This window comes from Plecotus auritus (assembly GCF_963455305.1).
Source record: "Plecotus auritus genome assembly, chromosome: 2".
NCBI lineage: Eukaryota > Metazoa > Chordata > Mammalia > Chiroptera > Vespertilionidae > Plecotus > Plecotus auritus.
The window spans coordinates 23,730,653-23,744,005 of record NC_137771.1 but is presented as its reverse complement, the minus strand read 5'-3'; the positions used below and the strand labels follow the sequence as shown (position 1 = coordinate 23,744,005).

At 47.1% G+C, this 13,353-nt stretch overlaps 1 protein-coding gene across 2 annotated transcripts in view; it reads right to left on the bottom strand.

Annotated features, from left to right (window-relative positions):
* Nucleotides 1-4,330, bottom strand: part of LOC308240364 (protein argonaute-1) — a 46,222-nt gene extending 41,892 nt beyond the window's left edge. For both annotated transcript variants that reach the window (XR_013959799.1, XM_080653264.1), the window contains exon 1: nt 4,089-4,330. Coding sequence is in view for 1 of the 2 variants with exons in the window: in XM_080653264.1 (XP_080509390.1) it covers nt 4,089-4,113 (25 nt within the window). In the remaining variant the exon portion in view is untranslated. The remainder of the gene's footprint in view (nt 1-4,088) is intronic.
* Between the last annotated feature and the right edge of the window lie 9,023 nt (nt 4,331-13,353).

The following is a 13,353-nucleotide window of genomic DNA, read 5'->3' as shown; positions in this document are numbered from 1 at the left end:
ATACTGGCTCTGGGAAGGAGAATACAAGATTGTCTCCACGGTTCACAGCTCCTTCCATATAGAGAGCCCAGACAGTTGCAGGAGGGATCAATTTCAAGACAGATAGGGCCCTGGGGAAAGGGCTAGGGAAAGGCCACTACTTTCTCCTCTCTGGCCACAAGCATGATTGCAGCCTCTAGTCTTATTTTCTAGCTTGAGGGGGAAGGGAGGGAAAAACAGCCTAAGAGAAGCCTTTGTCTAGAGTTACTATTGTCCTGGCTGGTAGAGGACCAGCTCAGGTGGGAGATGAGATGAATAAGCCAGCCCAGAACCTCCCATCACCAGAGCTCTGCTTTCAGTCGGTCTATAGGTGTGTGTTTTGTTTTGTTTTTTTTTTTGGGGGGGGTAGGAGGGGGGCAGGGCATATCCTCATCTGGGGGGTCAGGAAGAGGTCAGAACCATTCAAGGGAGGGGCATGCTTCCCAGAGTTAAACTGCTGTCTCCTTCTAACCACCTGTCAAGCCCAGCCACACAATGCAGACTGGAAATGCAGGCCCAGCCTGGGGGCAAAAGGCCTTTAGGACTCAGCTACATGGGGAAGTGAAAGCTAACTACTAGCACCTGGCCACCTACCTCAAAAAGAGGTGAACAGAAATTACATACAAGGCATAGACAGACACACACACATACTGTGACACATTCTAGTCATGCACATCCAAACACTCACTTAGACCTAGACAAAATCTTTACACACATACCCCTCACTACCCTAGACTGTAAGTTCTTCAAAGGCAGGGACCATCTGCCCTGGTCACTGCTGAATCTCCTGCGTGAAAGCCTGGCACACAGGAGGTGTTCAATATATAGATATTAAATGAATGAACAAACTGATCTGCAGACTCACCACAAAGAACACACACAACACACAAACACACGAACACTTGCAAATTGCTCAGAAACAATTATAAATCCTGCACAGGACAAATGTGTACCCTTGTAGATGTATCCGGTATAAGACACCCTTCCCCTCCCCAAGTTCTTACTTTCCATTCACCTCCTTAGTCTCCCCCAGGTGGAATAACCGTTTGGAGCCCTGAAAAAAAGACATCCCTAGAGCTGGGCTAGGTAGAACTGATGGGGGATGGGATAAACACTCTAGCCTCAAAGCCTTCTTGTCCCCAGAAATAGGACTACAGACTAGACAGCCTTAGGCACCAGGCACCCTCTACTCCAAGAGGCTTTGGGAAAACAGGAAAGCTCCCAAGCTCTCCCTCATCCCCAAACTAGGGAAGGCAGAAAGAAGGAGTAAGCTCTCTCCTATCCCATCCCCCTGCAAGCCTCACAGCTGTAGAAAGTCCACTCCTCACCCCCCCTCTTACCCCACCCTGCCCCCAGCTTTTAGTCTGAGAAAGGGAGACACTTCCCTTCAGACCCAGACAGGGACAGACGGCCACTTTGTGATGCAGATGAGGGCCCCAGCAGAGAGGACAAAGCTTGGGCCTTGGGGGAAAGGGGTGGGGTCCTTCCTTGCAGACAAAAGCAAGGAGGGAGGGGCTGTGAAAAGGACACTCCCCCTCCCCCATCCCCAACCAGCCCTGAGAAGAAAAAGTAACAGAGCTGAAAGGCTTGGCTCAGGGATTCCTTCCCTGCAGTTCAGAGGCCCACAACCTCCCAAGAAGCAGACTGCCTATTCAAAAGACAAATTCAAGGCTAGGTTAGCTATCAGGAAGCAAATACTAAGAGGCCAATCTCTCCAAAAAGAATTTGTCCACACATGCGTATACACAAGAGTACCTGTATTAAGTATCCAACTATGTGCTTAACAGTTTTTGTCACACTGGAATGTGATTCAATTTAATTAATAAACATATACTTTGTGTCAGGGCCTAAACACTTGCTGGTTCCACAGATAAATCAGTCCAGTTTATGTGCTTGGAACACACCTGAGCACAGAAGGAACACTTGAACATAAGCCCAGTGAAGCCAACAACAATACTTCAGTTTTGAGTATTGTATCCTCCAACTTCCATGAGAGTTGACAGGGCTTAGCAAAGGGGAGTAATGAGGTACCTCCATTCACAGCTTCCAGAATGAATTTCAATTACACCCTCTAATGAGGCAAAGCCTGTCCCACTAGGCCAGTGGTCGGCAAACTCATTAGTCAACAGAGCCAAATATCAACAGTACAATGATTGAAATTTCTTTTGAGAGCCAAATTTTTTAAACTTAAACAACTTCTAACGCCACTTCAAAATAGACTCGCCCAGGCCGTGGTATTTTGTGGAAGAGCCACACTCTAAGGGCCAAAGAGCCGCATGTGGCTCGCGAGCCGCAGTTTGCCGACCACGGCACTAGGCTACAGCCAACTCCAGATACCAAGCTCTAGTCCCTTTCCTAAAAGCTTATTTCTCGTATCAAACAAGTCCGTTTTTTCATCACTCTAGCGCCCATTCGGAATTCATCAGAATAAAACCATTAGCAGTCTGGTATGGGTGTCAGCTCCTGGCAATCTATCTGAACCTCTGTGACCTACTCTTACTCTAGTCCACAGGTTGTTGCAAATAGTCTCCAGCCTAGAAAACCAAGAGAGTTCCTGGAATGAAGAGATGGGCTTGAGAGAAGGAGGAAGTAATTTTCTGAAGTCTGTTGCTCGCTGCACTTCACCTTAAGACCTATACAGACTTTATAAGATTATTTTTGCTTGGGGGAAAGTACTTACAGATCATTGAATGAATGACTTGAATGAGTTGGTAAAAGCTATTCCCTTGAGATTAGATCTAGTATAAAAGAAAAAGATTCTTCCACCAGAAATAAAATTCATGTCCCAAATGAAAATCCTATTACCATTCCAGATCGAATGGAAGGAAGACGTGAGATATAACCTAAAGGATTTCCAGGTCTAGGCTGCTCCTTCCACCAAAGTGCCACCAACCCACAACCTGTCCTGGGGACTCCAGTCTTCTTGGAAAAGCCCAGCTTCAGTTTCTCCTCTATTCTCATCTCCTTTATTCCTGATTGCTCATGAACAAGGAGAAATTAAGGCTATCACCTGGTCCATCCCCCAAACAACTTATTTGTGACAAAAGGCTAGCTTGGCAACCTCGGGTCTACAGTATTGAACCAGAAACGTGCAAACCAGGCGGACAACCTCTTCCAGGTAAACCTGGCCCTGGCCTTCATCCTTCAGTAACAAACACCTTTCCTAAGACCTATCTTTAGTGAAAACCCGCCATTGAATCGGTCCAAGTCTTTCCTCATCCAAGTGGCAAAATAAGGCAAGGCACTTTAGCAGTTTCCCTCAACCCACTCTTGGCAAATTGTGACTGAGTGTTTTCTGAGCCAAGTGTAAGAACCCCGAAGATGGGGAAGGGGATCATTTCTATTTGCGCCCAGCCAGCATAACCTTAGAGAGAATGCACCCCATCAGCGCGCTCCTTTTCCCAAGCCAAACCACGCGGGATGGAGAGTGGGGGTAATTTGGGCAGCCACGCCCCCACTACCTAGGGCAGCCCCTTCTAGCGGCCACCTCTGCGCATGCTCGAGTGCCTGTGCTCAGGCTCCCGGGACTCGCGGGGGGTGAGGGGGAATCCTGGGGCGGGATCCCCACCCACCGCCCCCTGACCCTCGCCCCCGCGTCAGGCCCGGCTGGGCGGAGCTCACAGTCCAGGTCTGGCGCCTTCTCCCAAGGGACACTAGCCCAGCCCAGACTGGCTGAACCCCCACCCCGGCATGCTACAGCTAGGGCCCATCTGTATGGCCCTCCTCCTCTCCAGGACACCTGGAGTCCGCCTCCTGCCACCTGCCGGGACTCTCCGTAGGCCTCCAGGCATCTCCGGGAGTCTTTACGTGTGTTCAGGCCCTTCTCCCAGATTACTTCCCACCTCCAGGAGTGCATAGAGCCGCCTTTGATAAACGGCCCCCATCTCAGAACCCTCTTCACAAGGTTTCTCCCGGAACTACACACAGCCCCCTTCAAACTGGGCCCCCATCCCATAAGAGTCCCTCTCTTCACTCAGGAAACCTTTCCTCACTCGGAAATCCAGCTCCTCAGGGGGGAGTCCCCTGGTCCTTTGGAGCACGCACCGTTCCCCCCTCCCGCGGACCCTTACCTGCTCCCGAGGGTCCCGCTTCCATCCCATATACCCGTGCGGTGGTCAGGCGGCCCAGAGACTGTGGAATCCAGTGTGAGGGGCCTAGGTACCCCGCGCTCTAGCTGCTAGGATTTCCGGGCCGGGCTCGGCTCCCCCCCCCAAGCCCGGCCGCTCGCACCGCCACCCCCGCAGCCTCCGTTGCCGCCGCCGCCGCGGAGCCTGCAGCAGCTCCCCCAGTGAGCGCCCGGCCAGTTGCCAGTGCGCAGGCGCGACCGCCAGGCCCAGGGGGCGGACGGGAACGAGTCAAGCGGGGCGCTCCGAAGGCAACAAAGGCCAATGGAGAGAGGCGGGGGCACCGGGGACCCGAGGCAGCGGCCCCTGGCGGTCACCCGTCGCCCTGCATCCCGGAGGAAAGGCTTCGGTAGAGGCGCAGCATTACCGCGCAGTGGCGTAAGTGGGGCGGGGCGGGGTTGGGGTGGGGACACTCCCCCACCCGCTGAAGCAGCCGCAGGCCCTGTCTTTTTTCCCAAATAGGTCCCTCCAATCCTACACATAGCCTCCCCTCTTCTCACAGAGCCATGCGCATATTACAGGAACCCCACCTCATTCCCTGGTCCCCCTCAACACTCCGAGCACCCCATCACCGAGGGGCCCTGCCTCCCACCTTTCCTCCTAATCTCTCTCATCCTTCACGCTTTGGCTGCGAAGGAACTATCTCCCCAAAGCCTTTCTCTGTCCCTGACTCACTGAACTCCCTAACGCCACCCTCTTTTCCAAGCTGAGTGCTGGGCGTTGAGACCACAGATATGAGAGACCCTGCCTACCCTGGAAGGTGTCACAGTTTCAACCTAAGTGCGGCTACAGACCTCTGTGGATGGGACCTGGAAGCACCTGTCTCCACTTTCTCACTACTGCTCGCTCACTCAAATCTGCTTCTGTCCTCACCACTTCACTTAAGACTTTTTGTTTCGAAATTCAAAGAATAATTTTCCATTCTTATTTATCTGCAATATGTGACACTATGCCTCTCCTTCCTTTTTTAGCCTTCTCCTTGGCTTCAGCATTTTCTGGGATCTAGTGCCTAAGTTCTTGTCAGTAGTGTTCACCATGGTTTCAAACCCAGCTCTCTTCTAATTCCACTCTTCATTTTCCCCTTGAAGGCTTCATCCATTCTTATGGCTCAACTGTCTTTCCAAATCTCCATTTCCATACAAGTCTCACACTCATATTTCCAAGTGTCTGCTGGACAGCTCCACCTGGATATCCTACCATCGCTTCAAATTTAGAGTCCAAAATCAAACTCTTTATATTTACCCCACAAACGTGCTTGTGCTATGCATCCTGTCTCTGCAAATGGCATCTTCATCCTAGAAATGAAGTTTCTCTCTCTCCCTTCCTTCTCCCCGCCCACCTCCCCAATTCAGCTGTTCACCAAATCCTGACATGTTTACTTCCTTAACTACTCTCACATGAACCTCCTGACATTCTGATGGCTCCTCTTGGTAGTGCAGACCCTTATACTTTGCTCAAAGTATGTCACTTCCTTGCTAGTCTCACAGTTGCTGAGAAGATTCCTCTCATTTGGTCTGCTGCAATTGATAGGTGGTAAGAGACCCAGCTCAAACACCACCTTTCCCTTATATTCATTCATATGAATTCATCCATATGCATTTGTGATGCCTACTTTACACTAAATGCTGCGCAGAAGGCTAGGAACTTAAGACACAGACCATACCCACTTCCTAACCATAGAGAGATTAATTTCTGACCCACATCACAGTCTGCCTTGCTTAGCAGAGGTTCTCAAACAGCAGGTATCAGAATAATCTGGAGAACTTGTTAAAACACTGGTTGCTGAGCCCAGCTGGTGTGGCTCAATGGTTGAACATCGACCTATGAATCAGAAGGTCATGGTTTGATTCCCAGTCAGGGCACATGCCCGGTTGCGGGCTTGATCCCCAGTGTGGGGTGTGCATGAGGCAACCGAGCAATGATTCTCTCTCATTGATGCTTCTATCTCTCTCTTCCTCTTCCTTCCTCTCTGACATCAATAAAAATGTGTTTAAAAAACAAAACACAGGTTGCTGAACCCTACCTCCAGAATTTGTGATTCAATAGGTCTTGGGTGGGACCCAAGAATGTGCATCTATAATAATAAAAGCGTAATATGCTAATTAGACCAGGTGTCCTCCCGGACAACCTTTTGGAAGAAGCCGGGGCTGCGAGGGAAGGCCGGGTCCTAGATGCCAGAGGGAAGATGGTACTGGCAGCCAAGGGAAGGAAGGCCTACTCTTGCATGAATTTCGTGCATCCGGCCTCTAGTTTCTAATAAGTTTCCAGATGAGATTGATGCTACTAATCTGGGGACCACACTTTGAGAACTACTACTCTATAGTATAAAGTTAAGAACAAAGACTTTAGAGCCAGTGTTTGGGTTTCAGCCCTGGTGCTGCCATTTACTAGCTGTGTAACACTAGGCAAATTACTTAACTTCTCTGTGTCTCGATTTCCTCCTCCCCTATTTTGAGAGGTGAAAAATAGTACCCACCTCATTGGGCTGTTGTTAATGCATATAAAAACCTTAGAATAGTGCCTGCTAGAATGTAGGCAAAGTGTTGGCTGCTATCATAATTATCTGGCTCTTGCACTAGATTCTAAGTTCTTTAAGAATAGAGACCAGCCGAAACTGGTTTGGCTCAGTGGATAGAGCGTCGGCCTGTGGACTGAAGGGTCCCGGGTTCGATTCCGGTCAAGGGCATGTACCTTGGTTGCGGGCACATCCCCAGTAGGGGGTGTGCAGGAGGCAGCTGATCGATGTTTCTCTCTCATCGATGTTTCTAACTCTCTATCCCTCTCCCTTCCTCTCTGTAAAAAATCAATAAAATATATTTAAAAAAAAAAAAAAAAGAATAGAGACCATATCAAATGCATTTCTGTTCTCCTGTAGTGCCTGGCACAAAGCTGTGCCTAGAATAATCAGTAAATCTGGGTTGGTCTGAATCAAACAGATGGCATCAAAATATCCTCAAAAGTAGCAAGACCTTTTTACCTTGGAATAACTATGCTGCAAGCTCAGCATTCCATAAGAAGAGTTTGAATCCCCTGTTCTAAATACCAAGCCTCACACTTAACTTTGTAGAAAGGCAATGGCCACTATTCTGACCCCTCTCCAAAGTGGCTAGCAGAGTCAAGCCTAGCCCTGGCCTCTCAGTCTCTTTCTGCAAAGTGTCTCCATTATCAGGGATTTCACTCTTGGCTAGGCAAAGTGGTAGAATATAAAGGGAATCCAGATGCATTTTATTTTTTTATGCTGACCAGCTGCTTGCAGTAATTCTTGATGTACATTCCCAGGAAGCTATTTGCTCCTTGTGTTTCTATTTTAATCCTTGCATCTCAGTCCATAGCTGACTCACACCCAAGGGTCTCTGTTTTATGGGCCAGAGCCCAGATCTTTCCACTTTTACACTTTCTCTACATCCAGAGCTTCCTGGCCCACAAACAAAAATGGCCTGGAAAAAAAAAAAAACAACAAAAAAACCCCACTGCATTTCCATCTATTTTTCCTTTTCTTAATATTTAAAAAACAGCCTGGGCCCAGCCAGTGTGGTTCAGTGGTTGAGCGTCAATTTATGAACCAGGGATCAAGGTTTGATTCCCAGTCAGGGCACATGCCTGGGTTGTGGGCTAGATCCCAAGTAGGGGGTGTGCAGGAGACAGCCAATCAATGATTATCTCTCATCATTGGTGTTCCTATCTCTCCCTCTCTCTTCCTCTCTGAAATCAATAAAAATACATTTAAAAAATAAATAAATAAAAAACAGCCTGGGAACAATAAAATCAAGGTAGTAACAAAGACATAAAATAGTCCTGGCCAGTTTTGCTCAGTAGAGTGTCGACCAGCAGGATCACGGGTTAGATTCCCAGTCAAGGGCATGTACCTTGATTGCAGGTTTGATCCTCAGCCCTGGATGGGGTGCAAGCAGGAGGTAAACAATCAATGTGTTTCTCTCACGTGAATGTTTCTTTCTCTCCTCCATCGTCATCCCTTCCACTCTCTAAAAATCAAAGGAAAAAATATCTACTTCTCGGGTGAGGGTTAAAAAACACACACGTATATATATATATATATATATATATATATATATATATATACACGTATATATAACAAATTAACAAATTATATGTGCAACTATCATGAAATGAACCACTGACAGCTCTTGTATGCACCACCTCTTTTTATCTATAATAAATGTATTATATTTCAGAAGATAATTTTAAAAATCAGAAATCATGAACAACGGAGTTAATAAATGTCAGATGGCACTTTGAAAAGACATGAAATTGGTAGGCTTTATAAAATTACTTTTTTGAAAATTGAGGTATAATTGACATAATAAACTGCAACTATATAAAGTGTATAATATAATCAATTCTAACATATGTATCAACCTGTGAAATATCACAAGACAGTGAACAAATCTATCACTCCCAAATTTTAAAACTCATCACAGAAATTTAATAAACATAAGGGAATTTTTATATAACTATAATGAATTTGAAACCCTGTGTAAAATTACATTTTTTTCTTTAAAAAAAATTCAAAAGAAAAAAATGCAAAACAAGGATTAAGCAACAATTAAGGAGGACATTGAGAAAGTTACCAAAAATGTCCAAAGAACACCTGACCCAGAAAATTCACTGTTTAATATTTCCAACCATTCCTGAAAGAGGTAATTCTGTTCCATGTTATATGAATTGTTTTAGAATATGAGAAAGGTCTTGGCATGATAACTCAGTTGCTTAGAGCATCATCTCATTACACCAAGGTTGTGGGTTTGATCCCTAGTCAGGACACATATAAGAATCAACCAATGAATGCATGAATAAGTAGAACAACAAAAATTGGTGTCTCTCTCTTTCTTCTTTCTTTCTCTCTAAAGTCAATCAATAAAAAGTTTTTAAAAAGAAAGAGAGAGATTAATTTGTTATTCCACTTATTTATGCATTCATTGGTTGATTCTTGTATGTGCCCTGACTGGGATTAAACCTGCAACCTTGGTATATCGGGACAATGCTCTAACCAACTAGTTACCTGGCCAGGGCTCTCTTTAAAAATATATATATATATCAATAAATAGACTATGGAAAAAAGGGGAATTTTTATAATTTGTTCATAATAGAAGATAAAGAGCCTCATCTCTTATTAAATGATGGTATTACAAAAAGAGATCTCAGAAATATGGATGCAAAAATCACAAGTCCAACACTAGCATATAGAATTCTATTACAGATTAAAATTATGATGATAATAGCTAACATTATTAAGTGTTTACTTAATATTAAGTGCCAGGCACTGTTTCAAACTTTACATATGTTACCTCAAACCTCACAAAATTCCTGGCGCATCATAGAATAGATAGGTAGGCTTAGCTGAGAGCAATCCTATCTAATAAAATAGTAATATGCAAATTAACCGTCACTCCATGACAAAAATGGAGGCGCCCATAGACACAAATTGGCGGTGCCCAATCCTCTCAGGCCCTCCGGAGTCCCCCAGTCTCAGAAAGGGCTGCCTCTGAGAGCAGGCAGCATGTGGCCCGGGCCCTCGGCTTGGGAGACAGCCGCGCTCCCCAGCACCAGCTGCTCCCAGCCCTGGCCAGGGCCATCGACCTGGGAGCTACCCGCGCACCCCCCGCGCAATCTGCTCCAAGCCGTGGCCCGGGCCCTCAGCCTGGGAGATGCCCGCGCACCCCCGGCGCAATCCGCTCCCAGCCGCGGCCCAGGCAGTGGCCTGGGAGGTGCCTGTGCCCCCCTGCCTCTACCCCCTCCCCGCGCGATCCGCTCCTAGCCGTGGCCTGGGCAGTGCCCGAGCCGCCTATCCTGGCCCACAAGCGATCAGCTCCCATCCGCAGCCGGGGGGTGTAGGCCTGGAAGGCAGCCGCGCCCCCCAGAGCTATCCCCTCCCAGGGGCAGCCTGGGGTGTCAGCCTCCAAAGGGTCTGCACCCCCATGGAGTGATCCCCCCACACACACCTATAGCCTTGGAACTTCCCTTACCCCAGCCGAGTGATTGGAGATGGGGGGTGATATCTGGGCGATGCTGCCCAGCAAACCTCTCCCATTGGGTAGAGACTTATGACCAGGTTAGGGAGGTAAATGGGTTTTGTTTAAAATCTTTAGAAACCAGAAAAACCAAGATGGCGGCATAGGTAAGCACCTAAACTGCTGCCTCGCACAACAATTTCAAAACTACAACTAAAAGACAGACGGACATCATACAGAACTACAGGAAGGCTGGCTGAGTGGAAATTCTACAACTAGAAGGAAAGAGGAAAGCTAACGGAGACTCAGTGGAGTGGCAAAGAAGGGCTGAGGTACGGAGACACGCGCAGAGAGGAAGGGCGACTGAGTGCCTGGCTGACTTTCTCTGGCGGGAGGGGGAAGGAAGCCCCCGACTGCACTGAAACCCAGCTCCAGGCGAAACCCCGTGGACCCAGGCTCATACAGGCAGAGTCTGGACTGTCAGGTAGAGAGAAAGACACACAGAGACTCAGAGACCAGGGGGAGCCGCGGCGGGTCTCGAGGTGCACGTGCGCGCACGCGAGTGCTCACAGAGAAAGCTGAATGCGGAGGTTGCCGCAGGCATTCCCTAGTAGTGGTGAGTCGGAAGCTCCTGACTGCACTGAACCCTAGTTCCGACTGCACTGAACCCCAGTTCCAGGCGAGCTCCTGGGGACCCACGCTCTTACAGGGGGAATCTGGACTGTCAGGCGGAAACTCAGGGGAGTCACGGAAGGCAGAGGTCTGGAGGCGTGCGTGCAAGGGCAGGGCTGACGGGAAGCCAAGACTGTCTGCTCCGCCCTGAGACTCTGCCCCATCCAAGTTGAGCAGAGGCTTTTGCAATTTTACAAGTCTAATCCTATAAGGCTGTCTCCAGCACCGAACTTCTCCCAGCGAAGACACAGCTGATCCTCACAGCCAACTGGCCTGGAGGTCAATTCCTCCCAGTGATACCAACAACAATCAAGACTTAACTACAACAAGGCTGTACACACAGTCCACAAAGGGGTGCACCAAGAGTGTCCACCTCAGGTTAACTGGGGAGGCAGACCCACTGGGCCATATAGGAAACCTAGCACACAAAGCTACCCTACCAACTTAGGGAAGCAGCGAAAACGCGGAGGCAAAGAAACAGATCACAAACGAAAGAAATGGAGGAAAACAAGCGACTGGATATAGAATTCAAAACCACGGTTATAAGGCTTTTCAAGAATATCCTAGAAAAGGCCGATAAATTTAGCGAGACCCTCGAGGATATGAAAAAGGACCAACTAGAAATTAAACATACACTGACTGAAATAAAAAATATTATACAGAGACCCAACAGCAGACTAGAGGAACGCAAAATCAAGTCAAAGATTTGAAAAACAAAGAAGCAAAAAACACTCAACTGAAAAAGCAAAAAGAAAAAAGAATCCAAAAAGTGGAAGATAGTATAAGAAGCCTCTGGGACAACTTCAAGTGTACCAAAATCAGAATTATGGGGGTGCCAGAAGAAGAGAGAGAGCAAGATACTGAAAACCTATTTGAAGAAATAATGACTGAAAACTTCCCCTACCTGGTGAAAGAAATAGACTTACAAGTCAAGGAAGCGCACAGAACCCCAAACAAGAAGAATCCAAAGAGGACCACACCAAGACACATCATAATTAAAATGCCAAGGGCAAAAGACAAAGAGAGAATATTAAAAGCAGCAAGAGAAAAACAGTTAATTACCTACAAGGGAGCATCCATACAATTGTCAGCTGATTTCTCAACAGAAACTATGCAGGCCAGAAGGGAGTGGCAAGAAATATTCAAAGTGATGAAAAGCAAGAACCTACAACCAAGATTACTCTACCCAGCAAAGTTATCATTCAGAATTGAAGGGCAGATAAAGAGCTTCACAGATAAGAAAAAGCTAAAGGAGTTCATCACCACCAAACCAGTATTATATGAAATGCTGAAAGGTATTCTTTAAGAAGTGGAAGAAGAAAAAAGTAAAGATAAAAATTATGAACAACAAATACATATATATCAACAAGTGAACCTAAAAATCAAGTGAATTAAAAAACTGAGGAACAAAATAAACTGGTGAATATAATAGAATTAGGGGCATAGAAAGGGAGTAGACTGATAATTCTCAGGGGGAAAGGGTATGGGGGGTGCAGGAAGAGACTGGACAAAAATCGTACACCTATGGATGAGGACAGTGTCGGGGAGGTAAGGGCAGAGGGTGGGGTGGGAACTGGGTGGAGGGGAGCTATGGGGGGAAAAAGGAGAAACAATTGTAATAATCTGAACAATAAAGATTTATTAAATTTAAAAAAAATCTTTAGAAACCACAAAGGAAATGTCTGAGGTAGGGTTTCACATCGGAAGTAACTTACAACTAATTTCTGAAGGCAAACGGGGACATTGCAGTTACATTACTGGAGAGTACCCCAAGGTCCGGAGGTTGGCTCTGCAAGGGTGGTGGTGGGTGCTCCCCACCCTGGTTCCTCAGCACCTTGGGCAGGGCTTGAGCCCACCCAGGAAAGCCTTTTCCCCTACAGTTTTCACCAAGGCAGGGAGGTTTTGTAGACATGAATAAGAAGTGCCCATGCACAAGTCCTGAAGATGCTGGGGCCGGCAGAAATGACAAACCGGGAAAAGAACAAAACCATAAACACCACCAATTCCAACATAGATCATCTTTTTCTTCAGATGACGGTGTGTTTCCCTCTTCATCGTCTTCTGGAAGCAAGACAGCTGGAAGCAAGACAGATTCAAGTGCTGACAATTCTACCAACGGAAAAGTTAAGAGAAAGAGAGGACAGAAAAGGAATAAAAGGAGAAAAGAAGGAAAGGACAAAAGATGAAACATCAAGAAAAAGAAAGAAGGAAAAAAGGAAGAAACAACCACATGATATAACCTTTCCAAGGTTTCATGAAATTCCTGTTTAAGGAGTTTATTTTATGACACTTTTAGTTTGGGTTTACATTTTTCCTGGTTTGTCAAGACCACAGCAGGTACACTGTCCAATATGTTAAAGAAAAAACCCTATGTAATAAAGAGGGAATATGCAGGGGAGGGCATTTGGGGGTGACCAGGCTGTCAGGGGAGGGCAGTTGGGGATGATCGGGCCGGCAGGGGAACAGTTAGGCGTTGATCAGGCTGGCAGGGGAGTGGTTAGGGGGTGATCAGGCTGGCAGGCAGAAGCAGTTAGGGGCAATCAGGCAGGCAGGCGAGCAGTTGGGAGCCA